The 25259-nt window shown below is 26.7% G+C and overlaps 2 protein-coding genes across 7 annotated transcripts; one reads left to right on the top strand and one right to left on the bottom strand.

The window, feature by feature from the left end:
• Nucleotides 1-384: 384 nt before the first annotated feature.
• Nucleotides 385-24039, bottom strand: LOC123271771 (G protein-coupled receptor kinase 2). 4 transcript variants are annotated; one of them, XM_044738184.1, is made up of 8 exons: nt 23877-24039; nt 22579-23019; nt 22413-22508; nt 21989-22346; nt 19867-20773; nt 18144-18281; nt 17793-18026; nt 385-813 (listed from the first exon to the last, which is right to left on the bottom strand). In XM_044738184.1, exons 2-7 carry the CDS (start codon nt 22628-22630, stop codon nt 17802-17804), a joined length of 1776 nt encoding a protein of 591 aa, XP_044594119.1. In that variant the 5' UTR covers nt 22631-23019; nt 23877-24039; the 3' UTR covers nt 385-813; nt 17793-17801. The 4 variants fall into 4 exon arrangements, with proteins under 4 accessions (XP_044594119.1, XP_044594118.1, XP_044594116.1 ...); XM_044738183.1 differs by lacking the exon at nt 385-813 and adding an exon at nt 6093-6252; XM_044738181.1 differs by lacking the exon at nt 385-813 and having other exon boundaries at nt 17439-18026.
• Nucleotides 1302-12154, top strand: LOC123271772 (Y+L amino acid transporter 2). 3 transcript variants are annotated; one of them, XM_044738187.1, is made up of 10 exons: nt 1303-1739; nt 2529-2793; nt 3422-3668; nt 3960-4085; nt 5903-6165; nt 6328-6528; nt 6610-6684; nt 8348-8600; nt 8714-8769; nt 12085-12154. In XM_044738187.1, the coding sequence occupies exons 2-10, from the start codon at nt 2542-2544 to the stop codon at nt 12085-12087; spliced, it is 1476 nt and encodes a 491-aa protein (XP_044594122.1). In that variant the 5' UTR covers nt 1303-1739; nt 2529-2541; the 3' UTR covers nt 12088-12154. The 3 variants fall into 3 exon arrangements, with proteins under 3 accessions (XP_044594120.1, XP_044594122.1, XP_044594121.1); XM_044738185.1 differs by lacking the exon at nt 8714-8769 and having other exon boundaries at nt 1302-1739; XM_044738186.1 differs by lacking the exons at nt 1303-1739; nt 8714-8769 and adding an exon at nt 2078-2389.
• Nucleotides 24040-25259: the final 1220 nt, after the last annotated feature.

Here is a 25259-nt window from a genome sequence, read left to right as displayed (position 1 = left end):
CAAATAAACTTATTTTTGTGCAATTTTCGAGTCAAAATTCCAGAATTTAAATTTATAATCTAAGGAATAGACTAATTATTGTATAATGTCGATTGTCGTTCAAATAAATAAATAAAATTATCTATCAACAAATTATTAATTTCAGCACCATTATAATCCATTAAATAAAAAAATTATAAAATATAAAGTATAATAAGATATAAATAGGCAAAAAGTACAGATTAATAAAATAAAAGTTGATTGATTATTATTTTCCACAGCTGAATAATTGCACACATATACAAATGTTATCACTGAAGAAATGTATTAATAAATATTATATATTAACAAAGTAAAACACAAACAAGTTTCAAAATCACATTAAATAAATTACAGCAATTATTAATTTTTTAATTGAAATAGTTACGCATTTAATAACGAGAATAGTTAATAATGAAGACATGAAGGTCATTGGTACAATAAATAATTAGTTGCTGTGAGGATGAGTGATGACAACTATCATATTTGCTCAGTGCAATATTTACTATTTAATTATTCTCATTAAATAATTACGGTAAATTTTAGTCAAATAGCAGCAACAGCTATAAACTATTGGAATCTCTGAGCGAATAAAGTTAAAGATGTGACGCTAAAAATCGTCATTACATATAAATTATAAGACATGCCTATTATTAAAAATATAAAGATATTAATTAATATTCATGAGCATGAACGTGAAGCTATATCTATTCCGTTTGGAGAATTGTCTGGTTTGTCTAGATCTGTTCGATGAATTGAAGCGGGTTTTATAAATTTCTCAAGGATATGCTGATACTGAAAAAAAAAAATAAAAAACTTTTACTAAATCTGCTAATTTAGCGCTTTTTTTTAATCTGCAAAGATAAATTTTTTGTTTTGTTATTTAATATAAAACATATTAAATAACATTTATTTTACTTTAAAATAAATAAATCCTTTTTTTTACACTTCAATTGTCTTCAGTCCTGTGATTAAATTAATTTATTATTTAAACAATTATTATTCAATCATCCATTAATTACATTCTTCTTTAAACTCAGAAACTTTAAACAGAAATAAATCAGTACCGAAATTATTGATTTTTTTTTTAAATTATTCAGTTGCGTAATGAGTGTAAGTAATAATAATAATATTAACAACCATCGAAAACTAAACAGTATTTAAAATACAAAAGAAGAAATATTGAATGAACTTATTTTATATATTATAACCGAACAAATAGATCTATTGTCAACCCCCCCAAAACCCAGAGAAAGACCTTTTATCTATTTTTCGATTTTTTTCCTCTATCCCCACATCCTCGACGTATCTCACCCCCCGACCTTCTGTTCATTCTGTTCTCTCTTGCTCTCTACTCTCTTTTCTCGAATATTATATACGTGAACGGGGACTGTATTGAGCGCGTTAAGTCGAGCGACGGTCGCGTTTTACGCGCAGAAACTCTCCGATATAAAGATCGTAGCGGCATTTTTTACGAGTGCTTTGATACAAGAAGCAGATAGATAGATAGAAGGATAGATAGATAAATAAATATTAAATATAAAGGTACAAATAAGGACACCTATTCAGATACTCGGCCGCTGAGCGGTCCATCTCGTGTCTGAATCATATGTGATCTCTAAATTAGTTTTATAATTAAAATTATTAAAAATTAAAAAAAAAAAAATAATAATTAGTAGTGAATTATTCTCTAAATTTTAATATCTAAGTTTTTTGCACAGGTGAGAGTTATTTATTACACAATTAAAGCTAATTTATTAAATAAAATAATCAAATATTAATTTATGCTAGTTTTTATAAAATCAATTCGAACGTGTCGGTAACAAGTTGTTTTTTTTTCTATTCAAATAAATTATTTTATCAAATCATTATTGTCATATTTATATTGTTTATAATCATTTAAAGTAATGACGTTAATAATTTAAATAAAAAATCACAAGTCGTTGATCCACGTGGTGTATTGATTTTCTCAGAGCGTCACCAGTTGTAACATAACTATCACTAGTTGACGCAAGTTTTAGAACCAGACCACGATTTTTAAACATTCATTCAGTTTTTATTATCTTTTACATAATGTAATTGTGAAATAAATTCGGCTGTACTTAATTTTTTACCCGGTCTTTCACTTTTATCGGTGTCTGTTTTGTGTAAAAAAAAAATTAGGTCTACTCGTCCACTGATTTCACGCAACACTTTTTACTAAAATCGATTTCTTATATTAAATAGGAAATGCCGTATCGTAATCATTAAATCGAACTACTGTAATTATTATTTATACATTCAACATTTATCTTTGTGATAATAAGCATACAAGTGTTGCATATATTATTCCTTACGACTTGTTATTATTATCATTACGCATTTGAAGATTGTGAGTTTATTTTTCATATTAATCTATTATCTCCAAAAATAGTTATATCTTATATTTATAGACTAAGTTTTTTTTTTTTTTTTTTTTTAATTGATGACTACTTAATTTAGCTGAATTAATTTTGATTTTTTGGCTTTAGAAACAGTACAAAAATGTCTACGAAAGGTAGCATTAAAAATGGTAAAGGATCTTACGACTCGCTGGCTATTAATGCTGATAAAAAGGACGAAGATAATGGAGAAATTAAATTGGAAGCTAAAATGTCACTTCTCAATGGAATAACTGTTATTGTTGGTTCAATTATTGGTTCTGGGATATTTGTCAGCCCAACTGGTGTTATAATGCACACAGGAAGTACTAATGTCGCTCTTATTGTTTGGACGGCATCTGGAATTTTTTCAATGGTATTAATATTTCATAATTAATTATTATAAAATATTATTTTTAAAAAAATTTATTGAAAATTTCATTTTAAAAACATTTATTAAAAAATTTTATGTTAAAAAAATTTATTGAAAATTTTATTAAAAAAGAAATCTATTGAAAAATTTGATTTAAAAAAATGTATTGAAAAAAAATTTTTTTTAAATTTATTGAAAATGTCATTTTAAAAAAATTTTATGTTAAAAAAATTTATTAAAAATTTTATTTAAAAAAATGTATTAAAAATTTTATTTTAAAAAATTTATTGAAAATTTCATTTTAAAAAATGTATTAAAAATGTCATTTTAAAAAAATTTATTAAAAAATTTAATGAAAATTTTATTAAAAAATTTAATTAAAAAAAAATGTACTAAAAATTTTATTGAAAAAGAAATTTATTGAAAATTTAATTAAAAATTTTATTTTAAAAAATTTCATTTTAAAAAAATTTCATGTTAAAAAAATTTATTGAAAATTTAATTAAAAAAGAAATTTATTGAAAAATTTAATTAAAAAAAAAATGTATTGAAAATTTTATTTAAAAAAATTTATTAAATTAATTAAAAAAAAATATTTTTTAAATAAATTATTATAAATTTTTTAAAAAAGGTTGGAGCTTACTGCTACGCAGAATTAGGATGTATGATTAAAAAATCTGGAGCAGACTACGCATATATAATGGAAACATTTGGACCATTTGCAGCATTCATCCGTCTTTGGGTTGAGTGTATGATTGTAAGACCTTGCAGTCAAGCAATTGTTGCTCTAACATTTAGTATTTATGTTCTTAAACCATTCTTTCCGGACTGTTCACCTCCGGAAGATGCTGCAAGATTATTAGCCGTTGTTTGTATATGTAAGTCTTGGTAAATTATCCGATAATTTAAAATTGAGTCAACCTAGCATATATATTTTCTTTTCCATTACCAATGCAGATAATTGCTTTGATATTTAAAATTTATTGACAAGCGATCTAGTCCTAGAGCAGTTATTTAAATTTCAACTACCTGTTGACGTTCGGTAACTGGAAAAATAAATCGTGTTTGTTATTGAAATTAAAAATTGAAATACTTAAACAAATATATAATTAAATAATAAACCTACATCTAAGCGTATAATTAACTTATCGTTGAATTACTTTTTATAGGTACGCTGGCATTTGTAAATTGCTGGGACGTTAAATGGGCAACAAGAGTTCAAGATGTTTTCACATACGCAAAATTGCTGGCTCTACTGGTAATCATAAGTGCTGGTGGATATCAACTTTGCAAAGGTATGTAAAAGTTGTTTTATAAATTATAAGTAATAACAAATAATGGAATAAAAAATTAAAAATCTACTGAGAAAATCCAGCTTTTTACTTGTTTTTTTTTTCTTTTTAATAAAATAATAAGTTATGTATACATTACATATATGTAATGTATAAATATCTCTAAGGTTTTATATTCCTTTGAGCATAACTCCGTAGCCGGACGTGACAATTTGTCCAATCAAAAAGTCGAATCAAGTAATGTCTGTTCGTATAGAATTATAAGAAGAACTTTATGTGCTATTCGATCGCACGTCTCAAAGAATCACCACAATAAATTGAACTATTTAAATTTCAAATGGAATGAAACAAGTGTACAAAGTATAAAGCTTCATTTATGCTTCACAAGTCGATTTAAAAATAAATCTAATAAGTACTGCTTATTATTATACTTTATTAGTTTAGGGTTGATCAAATTTTCCACAGTCAGTCTTTACTAAAGTCATTTTTGAATCGTTTTTTCTGAACAAGTTTTTTCAATGATTAATATCAAAATTTTTAGATATCTAGTCGTGACTGAAATTTAATAATCTTCTTTTTTCTTTTTATATATAATGACTTTTCTTGATCCTATAGAAGATCTCCGGGAGGTCCTTTAAAAAAGGTGTCTTGCGGTGAGCGAAATATCAGTTTCAATCATCGAAAATCAAAAATCTAAAAAAATTCTATTAATATTAGATATTATCTAGTGATTAATTGAAGAAATATGAAAATATATATTTTTAACAAAATGGAAGTTTGAAAAAAAAAAAATTACAATTTTTTAAGACAATTTTAGACTTAAATTATGAGAATTTTGATAATTTTTTTAACAAATAAATTACAGCAAAAAAAATTTCGGATTTAAAAGCTTTAAAAAATTATAAATGCAATTTTTTTTAAATAATTTTGTAGAACTAGTTTATTTTCAAGAAAAATAATAAAATTTTCAAGTGTTTGCTAATTTAAGTATCAAGTATGGATCCATTAATCTTTATTTTTTTTTTTAAATATAGTTAAAAAAAATTGTGTGAAAATTTGAGACTGCTCTTATCAGCCATTGTTTCATAAATTTTGTTCATTTACATGAAAATTAAGTTAGCTGACATCTAAAAATTTTTATAATTTTTTTTTATTGAAAAAATCATTTCAAAAAAATTTGAAAAAAAAACTTTGCTTGTAAAAAACTTGAAAAACTTGTGCAATTTTTAAAAAATGTTTTTTTGTTCCAATTTAATACATGAAAAAAAAAATAAAAAAATTAGAAACGTCGGCTAACTTTAGTATTATCTCTTTTACTTTGAAAAGAGAGTTTTGAAAAAAAAAAGTTTAAAGTTTACAAAAATAACTTTGAAAATACTTGTTCGATCGACATTAAATTTAAAAATTGTGCGTATAATTAAATATATATGCACTAAAAAAAAAAAAAAGAAATTATTAGTTTAAGAATTTTTTTACTCAAATCAAGAAAATCAAGTTCTTCAAAATTATTTACTTGATTCAAAAAATTTTATTTTTTGTGTACATTTCAAAAATGATAAAAAATTATGGAAATTAAGTTAGCCAATCTAAAAATTTTAATAATTTTTTTTTATTAAAAAAAATTTTCATTTGTAAAAAAAACTTTAAAAACTATAAGTGCAATTTTAAAAAAAAATTTTTTTGTTCTAATTGAATAAATGAAAAATAATCAAAAAATTAAAAACGTCGGCTAACTTTAGTCTTATTGAAAAATTAATTTTTTTTCATGCTTCAAGTTTGTATACTTTAATGAATTAATGATATTATTTAAAAAATTAAAGGACACACCGAACACTTTAATTTCGACGGGAGTAAAACCGAAGTAACCTCGATAGCTCTGAGTTTTTATTCTGGTTTATTCGCTTACAATGGCTGGAATTACTTGAATTTCATAATCGAGGAGCTCAAGGATCCAGTTAAAAATCTGCCCCGAGCTATTGCAATTTCTTGTACTCTCTGTACAATTGTCTATGTCTTAACGAACGTGGCGTTCTACACGACGTTGAGTCCCAAACAAGTACTCTCTAGTGAAGCTGTCGCCGTTGTAAGTACTAATTATCTTAGTTTATTCACAGATCGTTTACTTTATTATTCTCTCCTGTAATTTAATTCTCATGAATATTTACTCGAGCTGAAAATAAAATAAAAAAATATTTTATAATTATACAGTTTGTAATTATTATTCACTCGCATGGAATTATTCCAGACGTTTGCGAATAAACTTTTTGGAGTGATGGCCTGGACGATACCGGTATTCGTTGCCCTCTCGACATTTGGCGCAGTCAACGGAATACTATTGACTTCATCTCGGTTATTTTATGCGGGTGCTTGTGAAGGACAAATGCCGGAAATTCTTACGATGATACAGACTTCGAGATTAACTCCTGCTCCAGCTGTCATTTGCATGGTAATAACTTTTACTACTGTCATAGATACACTGCCAGTTATTTCTTTATGAATACATATTTCAAAACCTTATTCATTCCAGGCACTCTTATCGATGTGTTATTTAGCTTCATCAAATATTAATGCTCTGATAAACTATGTTGGATTTGCAACTTGGGTATGTTTATTTATTTATGTTATTTTATTTTTTATCATTTTTTTAGATCTAGTTTAAAGACATAAATAGTATTGTATATAAACTTTTAAAAGTTCAAAATCAATTTTTTTTCATTTTCTTCACTAATTAAATTAAAACTAAAAAAAAATATTTAAAAAAAATTGAACTTATAGTTTTTCAAATTTTTTACATCTGAAATTTATTTTTAAATTAATTTTTTAATGAATATAACAATTTTTAGATGTCAGCTAACTTTATTTTCATAAATTAATTTAACAAATAATTAATAACTCTAAAAATTTTTGTACTAAATAAATTAATAACACTGAAGTTAGCAGACGTCTAAAAATTTCTGATTTTTTTTATTAATTAAATTACAACTAAAAAGATATTTATAAAAAATTGCACTCATAGTTTTTAAAATTTGTTGCATGTAAAACTTTTTTTTTAATTGTTTAATTGAAATTTTTTCAATAAAAAATTTCTAAAAATTTTTAAATGTCGGCTAACTTCATTTTCATAATAAATTATGGAAAAAAAATTGACATGTAGAAATTTAAAAAAATTAAGAATGAAATTTTTTAAAAATAATTTTTCGGAAGAAATTTGTTTGTTAAATAAAATCAAAGGTAAATATTTACAAGTGGGGTTAAACCAATTTTTGGCCATATCTAGGTGAAAAATTAACATTTTTTAATTTTTTTTTATTCTGCTTGTTTTTACGGCGAATTTATGGTGTTGATATTAAAAATATCAAAAAATTTATATTTCGATAGCTTTTTTGCCTTCAAAACTTGGAATAAATTTTGGCTCATATTTTTGGATAAAATTTCTATTTTATCTTTTTTTGATGTTTTTGATATATATTTTTTTTTTTTTGAAAAGCACATAAAAAAAACGAACAATTAAAAAAAAAGTTGAATATCACAATTTTATAAAAAATTTATGAATTTTTTTGAAAATTTGTTAAAATTATGGTAATCAATTTTTTTTTTAATTGTTCATTTTTTTATGTATTTTTAAAAAAATACATCAAAATTTTCAAAAAAAAATTTCGTTCAAAAAAATGAAAATTAAAATGATGGACCCCACTTGTAAATAATTATCAAATCAAAAAATGGTCAAGTGAACGCTGTTTTAATTTTCACTAATTTTTTCAACTTAAAAAAACTTAATTTCGATGATTTTTGAACTCACAATTTTCAATAAACATTTCAACTTCTGAAGAAATTTTTATTGGATATGTTTTAAAAGATATTTTAACATTTATTCTTTTCATAAAAAAATTCCTTAAAAAATTTTTTAAATAGTATATTACATACCTAGGCCAGTAAAATAAGAAAAGTCTCAGATCACCTGTTTGTCAACCTCGGCTTCGCCTCGGCCAACAATTACATGTGATCTGAGACTTTTCTTACTTTACTGGCCTAGGTATGTAATATACTATAATTTTAGTTTTTACTTTCTAAAATATATAAGGTAAAAGCCCCAATAGATGATCACGTACCAGTATATGATCACTCCATGTATTTGTATATCTATATTCACAAATATAGGTATACAAATACATGGAGTGATCATATACTGGTACATGATCATCTATTGGGGCTTTTACCTTAATTGAATCATAAGACAATAAATTTATCTAAAAACTTTTTTTCAGTTGAGTATAGGTGTATCGGTATTATGTGTCCCCTGGCTGAGGTGGGCCCAACCAAACCTACCACGACCAATAAAAGTAAATTTGATCTTTCCAATATTTTACATCCTCGCGACACTATTCGTGACTGTAGTTCCAATGTACGCGAGTCCTGTTGAAACGGGATATGGTTGTCTAATGATATTCTCCGCCGTACCTGTCTACCTGTTGTTTATCTCCTGGAAATCTAAACCTAAATGCTTTACAAGTGCAGTTGGTAAGTATTGCTGACATTTATCATTTGAACTCCATAAATCATGCTCATGATCATTAAAATGTATGTTTATTTGACGTTGATTTTCATCATTCATAATCATTAAAATTTCACAGGCGCAGTCACTCAATACTTGCAGAAGACACTGATAGTCGTTGGACCAAAGTCTCAGGTTTTATTTTAAAACACTATACATAATTATATTTATTGTTTTATTATTTAATAATTTATCACAATACTTAACACAGCACACAGTGAGCTAGTAAGATTAACTTGCAACAAACTTGTGTATGTTTTATCATTCTGTAATAACTTTGAGATTTTTAACGCGGAGTGACTTTTCATACTATAAATAACTTATTAATATTCATGTATTATATGTATAATTATCTGTAATTATTTAGTTTCACTGAGTCATAAATGTTTTTTTCTTCTTTAAGGGGAATAGCTACTGTGAAATTAAAAAAAAAAAAATTTCTTTTTTTATTAAATCAAAGTTTATAGATCGATACTGCCATTCTAATACGTCGTATCTCACAAAATTTGACATATTGACTTTTTTTGAAAAATAGAATCACAACAATATCGCGTGTCTAATGCCAAAAGGGCGTATTACAGCAGTGAGATGAGGTTCCATGCCAAAAGGGCGTATAAAAAAATTTTTTTTGTCATTCTTTTTAGAATTGCTCGAAACGTAAAGATCTGCAGAAAAAAAATTTTTGACGTGCTAACGCCAAAAGGGCGTATCTTACGATATACGCTCTTTTGGCTTTAGGAAATTATCGGTCTAAAGCCAAAAGAGTATAAAAACAATCAGGATTTTTCATAATTTCGAACAACAGTCTTCAAAATTGTCCAGAGAAAGTTTGTGAAAAAAAATTTTGAAAAAGTCAACATTTTCGATAGTAGTAAATTTAAATTTTCATCATTTTGGTCAGTCCAATGATTAAAAAAGCATATGAATTAATAGTATATTACACACCTGTGGCAAGAAAATGAGAAATGTCTCAGAACACATATATGTTGCCTGAGGCGAAGCCGAGGTCGACATATATGTGATCTGAGATATTTATTATTTTCCTGCCATAGGTTTGTATACTATTTTTCTGTCCGACAGAGGCGGAAACAGGCAATTTCGTTTAGCGCAGCGGGCCGAAAGTTGCCACTTTCCGCCTGGAGGGCAGAAAAAATTTTTTCGCGTACTAAAATTTTCATATTTTTTATAAATTTCCTTCTTTTTCGTTGCGTAAAATTGTAGTTAAAATCCATGATATGTATGTACAGAATCAAAAACACCTTATTATAAGTAAGAAATTATTAACTAATCGTTAAAAAATTTTTTGAGCTGAGTAAAGCTGGATATAGTTCTGATGAAAACTCTTTTCGAAAAACGGGGTAAAACCCATATAATCCCAATTTTAGAAAATTTTTTATTTTCTTAGCGGGCAGTTAAAAATTCTACGTCCTTTTGGTTTTAGATCACTAAATTTTCAGTGTTCTAAAGCCAAAAGGGTTTATAACTCGAAATATACGCCCTTTTGGCTTTGGAAAATTTTTTTTCATTTCTAGGCTTAGAACATATTTACACAACGATTGGCACCAAAAAAAAAAACTATACGCCCCTTTGGTTTTGCAAAGCCAAAAGGGCGTATAATTTTTAAACGCCCTTTTAGCATTTGGCACGCGATATTATGCAAGTCGACTCCCCGCCTTTATTAATCCCGCAATATTTCTTATGACAAAAATTTATCAGCTATAATTTCTCATGACAAAAATTTCTCATCGCTAAAATTTCTCATACCAATAATTTCTCACCACTAAAATTTCTCACATCAATAATTTCTCATCCCTTAAATTTCTTATATCAATATTTTCTTAAACACTATAAACTCAACACGATATGAATGTGTGATTATTCGACATTAGACCAACACAAACGCGGATAATCGTGTTGCGTTCTTTTAACATGGTTTTTGTGTGTGTTTATTCGACATTAGCAATCAGTCATTTAATTTACAGCTTACAGCATTAAATTAAACATAAGTTAAATTACGTCATAATAAATTTTGTCCTTGAGAAATTTTGACAATGAGAAATTTTCTGCTTGAGAACTTTTCTAATTGAGAAATTTTACTAGATAAATTATGTCATGAGAAATTATTGCTTGAGAAAAAAGGGGTGGTCGCCATGTAAGTCATATTAAAAATTTAAAGGTCAAATAATTTAATAACTATTTTTAAATAAATATTTTCATCCGTTGAATCTCATTTAATCAATGTTAAAAATGAACTGTTTTTACCGTCTGCTGTAATATTTTCTAAATGTTGGATACGATGTATTAGAATGGCAGTATCGATATTCAAAAATATGTATCTAGAGTTTTATATGAGAATTTCGAATATTTTACGAGTTATAATCATTTTTTTTGCTCGACGGGCAGAAAACGTCAACTTTCAGCCCGCTGCGCTAAACGAAGTTGCCCCTTTCTGCCTTCGTCGAGCAAAAAAATAGTATACACTCCACGGGAAGTAAATAAGAAAGCCTCAGATCACATGTTTGTCAACCTCGGCTTCGCCTCGGTCAACAATTACATGTGATCTGAGACATTTCTTACTTTACTTCCCTAGGTGTGTAATATACTATTGTGACAGCGCGTTAAATGACCGTTGCACGCGCGGCGCTTCGACAAAAACGCGTTTTTCTCGAAACTACTTTTTTTGAACTGGTGGGATCTGTAATTTGCATAAATATGAACCGATTTGCAACTTTTTTTTTTTCCGTATTCGTCTATTCAGTAGCTATAGTTGCACGTAGGGGATTTTGAAAATTTTGATTTTTAAGATTTTTTAGGGCTGTTTGAATCCAAAAAAATGAGAAAAAAAACGAAAAAATTTTTAATATGTCACCATTTTTTTTTAAATTCAAATTTTCAAAATCCCTTACGTGGAACGATAACCACATGCATGCAGATTACAACGCAGTTTGGTTTTTTTGTTTTAGATAATCCGTTTTTGAATTAGAGATCCCACCGTGGTGGGGGAAATTTTTTGGTGCTCCACAAAAATCCTTATAACTTTCTAAAAACATGATATTTTTTAATAAAAATTTAGGAGAATGATCTTTAATGTATATTTTATATAACAAAAAAAAAACCGATCCCCAAATTCCTTTATTATCCCAGTCAAAAAAATTCCCCAAAATCACCTATTTTTTCGATCCTCACAGTAGCTATCCCCCTTAAATCGTACAGTAAGGCTTTAGGAAAATATAATAAATTTTTTTATCTCTTGAAAGGTAACGAGCAATTGATTAAAAAAAAATGTTGAGACTGTAAGGTGAAAAATACTCGAGATCTAGATTTTTAAATCTATTCTCCTTAATTTTATGTACTTGTGAAAAAAATTAAAACAACATTTATGACCAAAATAAAATATAATTTAAATTATTATTCGTAGAAAAATACTAATTTAACATTATTATGTTGCAGTAGGGACAACAAGATTAATGCAGAAGCTGATGGTGGTCGTAGGTAAATCTAAACCTGCTCAAGTGTAAATTAAAGAAAAAGAAGAAATAATACAAACGGCCTCAAATGTAACTTCCTACGCACTACTTAATTAATTAATTTATTAATTGATTACCGATGTAAAAATTAATATTTTTTTCGCAGCCCCGTAGCAATATATTTTTTTATTTACTTATGAGCTTAATTGCTAATTACATTTAAGATTTATGAAAATCGTTAGATAAATAATTCCCAGCCATAAATATTTATCAAACGATTGGTATTAGCAGACCATGCTTTTTAAATAATTAATTTTATCGTAATAATTATTATATTTTAATTGTATTGACTGAAGGAGTGATATATTGTAAGAAGATGTTAAATAACAAGTATGTTAAATCACTTCATCTTGAAACGCATAAATTTATGAGATTATAAATGTATATTTAAGTGTTCTAATTAACGTTATAATTATAATTATAATAACTCAAATAAAATGAGAAAAAAAATAATAATACTACAACAAATACATATAATAACAAATAAACTACCAACAAAACAGAATTAAGAAAGTCCATCATGCGAGAGAGGCGATTAAGTGTATGTGTATATGGTTTATACTTCTGTTGGTATTTTTAAACAATATGTTACTTATCTATTCACTTTCGAGGTTCATCAGATCAAACATATCGTTATTGTTATTTTTTAAAAAGAAAAATCAATAACTGAAATAATATTTTTTATCTGACCTATAGAAATAAAAATGAATAAAAAAAAAATAATTAGATAAATCGCGTGCCAAATGCCAAAAGGGCGTATAATTTTTTTATTTTTTGTTGCCAATCATTTTGTAAATATGTTTTAAGCCTAAAAATGAAAAAAAATTTTCCAAAGCCAAAAAGGCGTATGTTTCGAGTTATAAACCCTTTTGGATTGAGAACACTGAAAATTTAGTGATCTAAAACCAAAAGGACGTATAATTTTTAACTGCCCGCTAAGAAAATTAAAAATTTTCTAAAATTGGGATTATATAGGTTTTACCCCGTTTTTCGAAAAGAGTTTTCATCAGATCTATATTCAGCTATACACAGCTCAAAAATTTTTTTAACGATTAGTTAATAATTTCTTACTTATAATAAGGTGTTTTTTATTCTATACATACATATTATGGATTTTAAGTACAATTTTACACAACGAAAAAGAAGGAAATTTATAAAAAATATGAAAAGTTTAGGAGGCAAAGAAAATTTTAATTCATATGCTTTTTTAATCATTGGACTGTCCAAAATGATGAAAATTTAAATTTACTACTATCGAAAATGTTGACTTTTTCAAAATTTTTTTTTCACAAACTTTCTCCGGACAATTTTGAAGACTGTTGTTCGAAATTATGAAAAATCTTGATTCCTTTCATACGCCCTTTTGGCTTTAGACCGATAATTTCCTAAAGCCAAAAAGGGCGTATATCTTAAGATATGCCCTTTTGGCGTTAGTACGTCAAAATTTTTTTTTCTGCACATCTTTACGTTTCAAGCGATTCTAAAAAGAATGGTAAAAAAAATTTTTTTTATACGCCCTTTTGGCATGGAACCTTATCTAACTGCTGTAATACGCCCTTTTGGCATTAGGCACGCGAAATGAGCGAGAATGAATGAGAAAAAACATTTAGAATTTTAGAGAGTGCCTACAGAGTATATTCTTGTAATTAAATGAGTTCTTAATTTATATAAATAATTAAATCAATGAAACGTGCGTAGGTATTTTTAATTTTTGATTCCGTCTTTAAATTTCACGGTGATTATTTTAATAATTATAATTATAATAAATACTAAAATATTATAATTATAACGGTACGACTGTTACAAGACAATAATTTTATCTTGAAGACAAGTTATCTGAAAATATTAATAAATTTTATATAAGTATGTAGTATTATTTTTTTGTTAATATACAATTTGTAATTTTTTGTTTTTATTTACACGATTTTAAGAAAAAAGTAACAAAAAACAAAGTGGATCAGTAATGTATTAATTAATATTTAGGATCTGAACACAAGCGATAATATATTGAAAATAAATTTAAAAAAATTGACAATATATCGTGTATATAATATATATAATACATATACTACCTCATTGTTTGGTGTTGACTTTCGTCCGGCAAAAGATAATGCAAATATATGTAAAAAATAGTGGAAATATAAAATATCAATATAAATAAAATATCTCTGATTTGCTTTTTTTTTCTGACACTTATTATATATTTATTATCCTCCTATTAATTTATAACAGTGAGATTTATTTTACATAAAATATATAACTAAATCCAAAATTACATATTTTTAAGACCGATAAAAAATGGCCAGATCTAATCATACACATTTTTTTTTTAATAATATATATTCCGTAGCTTGCAATACTAAATTTTCATTTCTTTAACTTAATTATAAATTTGTTCATAAATAATTTATCTCGAATGATCAATGATCAACATTAAATACAATTATAATTAATTAATTAAAAAAAAAAAATAAATAGAAAAAAATTACAGATGATCACATCTTACCATTTTTTTTTATCGAACATAGAATTACGATGAAGTATGTGTTCCTAGAATATTACTATTGAAGAGCGTAATAATTACAAGAAATTATTTGGTTTTTATTGACATCGACAAGTAATTGGTTTGAATATATTTAATAATAAAAATTTTTGTTACTATTATCATCCATAATTATCAATAATTATTTGTATATCAGGAATGTGGAAAAGATAGGATAATAATAACAAATTACATTATTATTTCTGCGACGTTTTGGTAATTTATTAGACCTTCCTCAGGCATCTGAAAACTACACATTTTAATAACATGTCGACGTTCTAATTAGCAAATTGTCTAACTCGATTTTAGAAAATCTTCCGTTTGTACGAAAAAACAATTAGTTCAAAATTTATTATCACTCTAAAAAACAATTTAATATCTAATAGAGGTATAATATTTTAGTTTGGATCATTTAAGTTATTTTTAATTAGACTATTGCTACATCAAAATGTTAAAAAATTAGGAGTTAGACCAATTGCTAATTAGAACGTCGATGTTATACTTTATTTTTTTAATAATACTATTAATTAACAAATCGATCAATTTTGTTAATTTTATGACAATTTATATTGCGTTACAGATGCCATAAGGGCGTATAATAAAAATTCTATTTTTTTTTCTGTGAAAAAAAAATTTTTAGTTGGGAGAAAATTTTTTTTTTACATTATTGCACGTTCCATTCAAAAATAAGTTGATTCCCGAAAAAAAAAATTTTTTTTGGGAACTGACGTATTTTTTCATGAAATGTGCAGAAATGCCAAAAAAAAAATTTTTTTTCAAACTAAAAATTTTTTTTTGACAGAAAAAAAAAATAGAATTTTTATTAGACGCCCTTTTGGCATCCGAGGTGGGTCCCAGGAGCCATAAGGGCATATAAAAATTTTTTTTTTGCATTTTTGCACATTTCGGACGAAACTACGTTGATTCCCGAAAAAAAATATTTTATACGTCCCCACCAACTGTGCAATATAAGATAATAGTTGTTGTAATTCGTATTATAGTAAAATATTATAATTATATTATTTTGTTGGTTATTAACTTGTATAATTTTCAGATGCCTGAGGAAGGTCTAATAAATGACCATACGTCGCAGAAATAATAATGTAATTTGTTATTACGATCTTATCTGGCCCACATTCCTGATATACAAATAATTAATAAAAATTGTCATTTCAATTACTATAGATGTACTCCAGCATATTAATTAAAATTTTTATTATTATTTTATTATAATCATCATGATAGTATCTGTTATTATTTATTATTGTTGTTGTTGTTATTATTATATAATAGGTGATTGCTTGCACTGTTGCTGTAGTGCGCAGTGCTCGTGGGGCAATTATTTTATTTATATGAGTACTGTGACTAGTTGAATCGTGCATTGATTCATTAAATAATTTTGAATTAATTATTACTTCTTATAAATGATATTATATTTTTTTTTATCTTTAAAAAAGTAAAGATTTAAAAAAATTCGTAAAAAATTACTACGCGAATAGGCCATAACACAAAAGTCTCACGGAGACCAAATCCCTCGAGTAGTTTAATTGCAATTCTATAGTTTATATTTTTTTTTATTTATTTTTTATAATTATTTAATTTGTTCGATAAGCTTATTTGATGTGATCCAAATTGAACTAATCGTTTTATGCAGCCAATTTTAATTCACTATAGTTACGTATTTTTTATTTTAACGGACGGTCAAAATGCTTAACGGTTTACCGTCTCTTGTTTTTTTTTACACTATTTTTATTTGATTAATTTCACGGAAAGAACAAGATGACACTGGATATCATCCCAGATTATACTCAGTGATATCTGTGGTGAAAAAAAATTTCAGACAGTAGCTAAAAAAATCCAGATTATAGTGCGTGATATCTGGATTATACTCATTGTAATCTGGATTATACTAGCTACTATCTGAAATATTTTTTTACTCAGTATAATCTGGGATGATATTATCTAATAAGATGTATTATCTAATACCTAAGGGGATGATATCCAGTGTCATCTTATTCTTTTCGTGTTGTTTTGTAAAATAATTTCTTAACTGCATAAATAATTATTAACTAATCGAATATTATTTAATAAATAAATCCAAAATTTCGCTTAAAATTATTTTTAAATATAATAATTCCTATTATATGGAATTCGTCGGTTTAACTGTTACGCTACGTCGAGAGAAACAAAATTAACAACCGTAATTATAATAATAATAATAATAATAAATATGGTACAGTAAATGGAATGATAGAAAATAAATTTAACAATATTAAAAAAAAAAAATTTACACAATAATTACAAGTATAATTTATCGAAATATTAATAATTCATTTTTGTTGAGCCTTTCGACGTTAATTCAAAATATCGACCTTTTTTTACTGTTTATAAAATGCTACTGTATTATTTCATTATCTGTATTTGTATATGTATATAGTCTATATATTTCTTTAAAGTCAGAGTAATTTTTTTAAATTAAAAAGTATTTGATAACTAAATTTACATTGACACTCTGTTAGATTTTGTGCATTATTTTAAATTTTAATTTTAAACACCTTTTTTATTATCGATTATAAATGTGCGATTCAGCCGAGACAAATTTATTAAATTTATTTGGTATTATATTTTTAATTTATATCATTATTAGTTATATTTCCATTAATTAATATTATTTTTATTTTTAATATTATTATTATTATTAGTAAATATTGAGTAAAGGAAACACTATTAATTAAATTTAGCAAGTAAACAGCTAAATAAATAAAAGTTTAACAGTATAGAAAAGTGCGTTAGTTTCAAATGAAAATTTTTGTGCTATTTAAAATCTAAATTTCATTAATAAAGTTGTAAAATGCCTGGTTAAATAACTGCTTTCACAGCCTCTACTCGCATCTCACCAACAATTAATTATTTAATGATAAATTTTTTTTAATATTAAATTGACGTAGTCAAGCATAGACATACATACGTGACATCACGTGAGATTATTATTTCGTAGAATTACCAATAAAACAATTCCGACATAAAAAGTACCTAGATGAAGATGAACAAACTTTTGCCGAAGCAGTTGTTAAATTTACTACGCTTACCATAGGTCATCAGCTGGCTGGCAATTCAGATCCTTGACTCTGAGATAATTCAAGTAAATGTCCATCGGATATCGGTATCTGTCTTGTTCGGGCATTTTGCTTTTTTTTTCTTCTAAATGGAAAGCAACCACGGCTATCATTATTTGTCAGCGGATAATTTATTAATAAATCAGGCGTGGGTGAGCAATCTGGCCCGAGTACGTTAAGCTCTTTGAAGCATTCAGTCTCAATCATCTGTAATAATTTAATACGTAATCTCATTACACTCTACATTTCTCTAACATGATTTAAACTATTGATCACTATAATCAATTTATAGATTAATTATGTTACTCGACATAATAGTATTACCTCATTCTGCCACGGTATTGAGACACTGCCAGTATTAAATTGGCTGTAAAATGTATCGTCTGTTGCGTCTAAATTAACTCCTTTTACAGTTGAAAATTGTTCAATATCTAATACATCTTTTGCATAGACCGCGTGAGGCTAAAAAAAAATGTTTTTACATTATTAATATTGTAACTAGCAATCATGCAGTCACTACGTGACTGCCGGGACTTTTGGATTATAAATAAATTAAATTTTGCTTTATTAAATAATGACTTTTGTTAAATTGCACTGTACTTTCTTAAATATTGACGTTTTTAAAGATATAAGCTCATCCCGATGTTACACTCATCAAGAGCTTTCATTTAAATACCCACATGCATTTTGATATATTTTTCATATATAAATATATGTGGGTGATTCTCTGTAAGGATGTTTTTCGCTGTCCCAGGCATTTTTTTATTGCAAAAATTGTTATTTTGTTACTAAAAAAAATTTGTTACGAAAGTAAAAAAACATTTCTATTTGGAGCATTGAAAACTAAAATGAAATAAATTTTGGTTTTTTTGCTATACATTCGTAAACCACCGAAATAACAGTCCCCTGGGCTGTCCCATTCCCAAAATTAAAACTTTAAGATTAAATTTTAAGTTATTCGTCCATAATATATAATTTGGTTCATAATTTTTATGAACTTAATTAGTTAACTAACAATCTTCTTCAATAAAAAGTACCGAAAATTAATTTGTTTCATTAAATTCATTAAACCAAAGTTTGTCCCAGGCATTTTAAGATCAGTCCCCTGCCAGAAGTTCAAAGCTAAAAAAAAAAATCTAGCGTGTTATTTTACCTCTTGTAAGGTTTATAAGGATCTAACTAGCCTTGAGTTAATAACCATAGGGCGGCTGTCAGCGCTTTATCGCCATTTTATTTAGTGTCAAAGCACCGTTTGTGCTGGAAATATGTGTCTAGGCCACTTCAAAACTCAGTCCCCTGGCAACTATTTTTATTTATAATTTATTTATAAAATTGGATCCATAAGTCTTAATATTATTCTAATTAATGTAAACATTCATTGAGAACTTGAAAAGTTGAATGCATTGAAATAGTTTGCTTGATTTTTCTCAATTTGATAAAAAAAAAAAAAAAAAAAAACAGCCTGCTGGCAAACAGTCCCCTGTCATGTTATATGGCAAAAGACACACAAATATCGAAAAAAACAAAAATTAAATCGGCTGTTTATTTATTATGATTAAGCTGATAATTTTGTAGCCATTGTTAATTTTTTTTTCTAATAAAATCAAAAATAATTTGATCGGACAATTTTGTACAGATTTAAGACATCCTTACAGAGAATCACCCATATAATATATATAAATATATGAAAAATTGATGTGGGTACTCAAATGAAAGGCCTCTATAAGTGTAACATCAGGATGAGCTTATATCTTAAAAAATGTCAATAGTTCACAAGATACAAGGTTATCTCTTAATTATGTATCTAGAGATAGAGCTTTTTCTAAAGCTGCCTAAGTACTAATCACAATAAATTAGCTATCGCTGAGAATTAAATGAAACCTTGAAAAGGCACAAATTTAAGTCGAGACTTATGCAATGACATTAAATTTTACTAAAAAAACTGATTTTATCATATGACTATCTTGGACACAAAATTTCACTTATTCTCCTAATAACTCAGATTATTTACATTAAAAAAATAAAATAAAATTAAGCAACAACTTACATCTGGAATAAATGGCGGGTCCCACATACCAGCCTCGACTCTTTTCCAATTCAAGCACTGAAAGAAACTATCAAGCTTAACTTCCTTCGCACCGTATCTACCACACTTGCACCCTAACCGATTCTTTGGATTTTTCTTCAGTAACTGTTGACACAAATTCTTGGCCTCCTCGGTAAATTTGTGAGAGTATTTTTCTTGATCTTCCTTGACACGTCGATCAACTTCTTCGCGCTTAACTTTCTCTTTCCGGGCTCTGAACGGCGCTTGACCCTCGATCATCTCATAAACGAGACAACCGAAGCTGAACCAGTCGGGTGAGAAGGTGTATTTTTCATTATCAATAACTTCTGGCGCCATGTAACCAACAGTACCCACTCGACCACGCACCATATCGCCTTCAGAAATTTCAACGGCCAATCCGAGATCGGATATCCTCACATGTCCATGATCATCAAGAAGTATGTTCTCGGGTTTACAGTCACGATAAACAATGCCTTGAAGATGAAGATGCTCGAGACCACAAACCACTTCAGCGGCGTAAAATCGAGCTCTATTGATATCAAAACCTGGTTCACCGCCCATATTGTAAATATGAAATTTAAGATCACCACCATTCATTATTGTTAGCACGAGACAGAGTGCATCTTTTGTTTCATATGCGTACGCCAAAGATACTACAAACTTAGAGTTTATTTTTTGGAGTATGTTTTTCTCTATTAGTACCATAGATTCGCCTTTGCGTTTTTTTATTCGTTTCTTCTCCAGCTTTTTGCACGCATACATTTTTCCAGTCGCTCGAACTTGGCAGGCACATACTTCTCCAAATCCGCCTTTTCCTAGTACTCTGTACATTCTGAAGGTTTTGTAAGTTACTGGCTGTGATTCTAACCACTTCCATTGTAGGTACCTGTTAATAAATTATGTTATTCAATTGTCGAGTCAAAAAAATTTATTTTAAATAATACACATTGATAAAAAAAAATTGGTAAATATTCACAAGTCAACCACACGGAAAGAACAAGATGACACTGGATATCATCCCGAATTATACTTGAGTGAAAAAAAATTTCAGAAAGTAGCTAGTATAATCCAGATTACAATGAGTATAATCCAGATATCACGCAGTATAATCTGGATTTTTCTAGTTATTATCTGAAATTTTTTTTCACCACAGATATCTCTGAGTATAATCTGGGATGATATCCAGTGTCATCTTGTTTTTTCTGTGAATTTTAATTTTTATTTCTTTGAACGAAATTTCTATTTGATTTTATTGATATTTTTTTTTTGAAAAATACATAAAATGAACTTATAAATGAAAAAAAAAGTTGATTATCACAATTTTTACAAATTTTCAAAAAAATTGTACGTTTTTTATGTACTTTTCCAAAAAATATAAAATAGAAATTTTATCCAAAAACACGAGAGCTAAAATTTTTTTCAATTTTTGAAGGTAAAAAAGCTATCGACATCTTCATTTTTTTCTATTACATTTTTTATAATAAATGCGCCGTAAAAACAAGCAGAATAAAAAAAAAATTGAAATTGTTAATTTTTCACCTAATTATGGTAAATAACTTGTAAATAATTACCAAAAAATTAACTTGATTCAAGAAAAAAATTTTAAATCAAGAAAATAATTTTGAAGAGTTTGATTGTTTTTTATCAAGCATGAAAATTTTTAAATCAAGAATAATTTACTTGAACCAAAAATAATGTTTTTTTTTTTATAAAACTAAAGTTAGCTGACAATTGTCAATTTTTTTTATTTTTATAACAAATCAATTAAAATAAAAAAATGTTCCTCAAAATTTTCACTAATAATTTTTTTGAATTTTTTCAACTAGAATTTTTCACAATAATTCAAATTAATTAACTTTATATATAATATATGTTTTACTTTTATGTATATGAAATTACTCACTATGAATGTTATATTATGTACTTTACCTTAGGCAACACTTGTTCTAGGACCGATTAAATTGAATAGATAAATAAATAAATAATTTTATTGCCGTAAAATTCTAAAAAAATTTCTAATATCTTTCAACTTTTGTAATTATTTTTCTTTAATCAAGTTAATTATTTATCAAATAAAATAAGATTAATTTAAATAACTTACCTATAGAAGTAGAAACTAGAACGAAATTGCAAGAAAGGTTCACCGGCAAGATAGTTTTTAACAATCGAAGACACTTGAACAAATAAATCTTTTCCCGCAGAACTGAGACGTTCCTCGCACTGGGATATCACCGAATCATTAAGAATGCCCGAAACTTCAGAATTTTCGTGTTTCAAATACTGTTCATACAGGTCTTTGGCTAACTCTATTCGATTTTCGTCTATTTCTATTTCATACTTTTCAATGGCATCTAGCAGAAGATTGAAGCGATGATAGGCAGGTTTTAAATCTTGGCAAAATTGCCTAAAGAGCACTCGCCCGATAGGTTGTTGATCAACGACATAGCTGTACTTAATATCTAAACAAAAAAAATATTTAATAAAATAAAAAAATCCTCTATTAATAATAAACTCAATAAACTCACCAAGCTTATCTTGTAAATAAATGCATTGAGATATGTGGGGAAATTGGAGTATCTTTCGCCATTTTTTGCTTTTACCTTTATTACTGTCACCACCGCCTGGAATTTAATAAACATAAATTACAATACTTGAATAAATAAATAAATAAATAAATAAATAAAAAAATACCTTCTCGTGCTTTGAGATAAACGGTATTGGCTACAATATTCTCCAACTCCATCAATTCCAGCTTGATTGAGTTTAAACAATTCAGTACAAGGTATGATACCAAAGACTCGGCGGTCTAGACTCTTATTATTTAAAAATTCAAATAATTTAGGCACCTTCGATAGTAAGTGTTTAACTGTGGGTTTTACCACCCACTTTAAATTTATAAAACTAGCTCCCATCTGCGCCCGTTGTGGGCACCGCGTCCAAAACGCGTAACCCCCACCAATTTATAAGCTTTTTGTTCAATAAAAACAACGTCAGCCCTTGAATGATCAATGAATAATCATCAATCACAGTTAGCTTCCTTCAGCACTTAAAATCCTTGAAATTCAGTCTTTAAATTAGCACCAAGTTGACTGACCACCACTTGAAATTTCGCTCCTCTCCTGATTCCGCATCCTAATTTATAAACAAAATTTATTAATTATATTTATAGAGTAATTTAAATACAAGGAAGTAATAATACAGTGTTAATATTAAAATAACATGAGCATGTAGATGTAACTGTATGTGAAATGGGCGTAAACAGTAGTCGTTTGTTTCCATCATCAAATTAATTAAAATGTTAAGTGATAATCTTACCGATATCATCTACCTCCTAGTAAGCACTATATACTGATTGAACTTTTAGTTTCATTACATTAAACAATATAGATTTATATTTTGGACAATTGTTTTGTTGTATTTATAGTTGTTGACTAAATAGTAAATATTTTAATATTTTAATAATGGGTGTTATTTAATAATTGAGTAACGCGCGCAGTTGAAACTATATTACTATATTACTACAACTCGTGGATATGTAGACACGAAAAATAATGGCCGACCTGGCCCCCGTACGAACACTACTGTTTAAAGAAAGCTCCTCAAGTATTGGTGCATGTTAAAGAGTATGATACACACCAACATCCGATAAGTGATAATACACTTGTGCTTGTTATTATTTTTTTTACTCTGACAAAATTCTTCTTTTCTATTTTATTTATTTTTTTTTTTTAATTAATATTTTTCTATTTATTTTATTTATTTTTTAAGAACAGAAGGTTACTAAATTTATCACCGATAATTTATTAAGTCAAAGCGAGAAATAATAATATTATAATAATCAGATGAATTTATGTGTGTATTGCTGGAGATCCTGTATAATAAGATGAGCACGTAGATGAAAAAGCGAAATGAGAGCCGATGAGATTTCGAGAACCTACTAGGTGGATGCTGGTCTTTTTTGGTAAAATTAATTACTTTTTATACTGTACCTTTGTTTACAGGTGGGTTTATTGAATTATGTCTCGTTACTTAGTCACTGGAATATTTATTTGTTAACTTTCTGGTGGGTATGATTCGAAGGTAAAACCAAAAGACTATTATACGGTATGTATGTATGGTTAGGGAAGAAAAAGTACATTAATTTTTATGATTGTATCCTACGCGCATGTGCTGCTGTTTCGTCGGTAGCGGCATTTTTAAATACACTTTTTTTTTAATTTTTTTTTTAGGTAATCAGTTAATAATTGTAATTTTCGGCGGAAGATGATAAATATTAGTTGGAATTAAATAATATTGAAATTTTCTGTTTTCTAAAAACACTTTTTAAAACTATTTTTTGTTTGATTTAAAAAATTACAGCACATAAAGTATTTTTTCATTTATAAATTTATTTTTTTCACAAAAATTAATTACTTTAATCACAACAAAATTCTTTTTACACGCTTTATATTAGCTTCACTTGTATGTCAGTTTGTCAGTAACTCTCCGTGGGTAATCTGCGCGCCGGCGGCCGTCCTTGGTTCTGGTAGCCGTTTCTCAGGCTCGCTCTCCGAAATCGAACTCTGATTCCCCGTATTTATAATATTTATAAATAATTATTTTTTATTAGCTTCACTTGTATGTCAGTATGTCAGTATGTAACTCTCCGTGGGTAATTTGCGCGCCTGAATATTTTTGATAATCAACAAATAATAGTTTAAAAAAACTAAAAAATCACGCTTTTATAAATAAACCAAACCAGTAAAATAAATACTAGTTTAAAAACTAAAACACGCTTTTTTATAGAAAACCAAACTAAAAATAGAAAATAAATTTAAATTAAGAATAGTGTTAAAATTTCAATAAATATAAATTAATAATAGTATAAAAATGTATTTTATTTTAAAAAAAGCGTGGGGTGCTTTTTAAGATATTATCAAAATGATAATCACTCTACTCATATCTGTCAATAAAATATTTATAACTATTGACACCATGCACCTCACGCTTTTTTAAAATAAAATACATTTTTTTTATTTACACTATTATTAATTTATATTTATTGAAATTTTTAACACTATTCTTAATTTAAATTTATTTTCTATTTTTAGTTTGGTTTTCTATAAAAAGCGTGTTTTTAGTTTTTTAAACTATTATTTATTAGGTTATAATTTATCAAGAAGTATGCAATTTTTATAATACCAAAGTTAGACGACATTTTTAATTTTTTGAGTTTTTTTTAATTATTAAATTAGAACTAAATAATATTTTTTTAAAATTGCGCTTATATATATATATATATATATATATATATATATATATATATATATATATATATATATATATATATATATATATATATATATATATATTTATACAGTAGACGCTCTCTG

This window comes from Cotesia glomerata, linkage group LG9 (genome assembly GCF_020080835.1).
Source record: "Cotesia glomerata isolate CgM1 linkage group LG9, MPM_Cglom_v2.3, whole genome shotgun sequence".
NCBI lineage: Eukaryota > Metazoa > Arthropoda > Insecta > Hymenoptera > Braconidae > Cotesia > Cotesia glomerata.
Note: the sequence above shows the minus strand (reverse complement) of the source record. Positions and strands in the feature narration are given on the sequence as shown.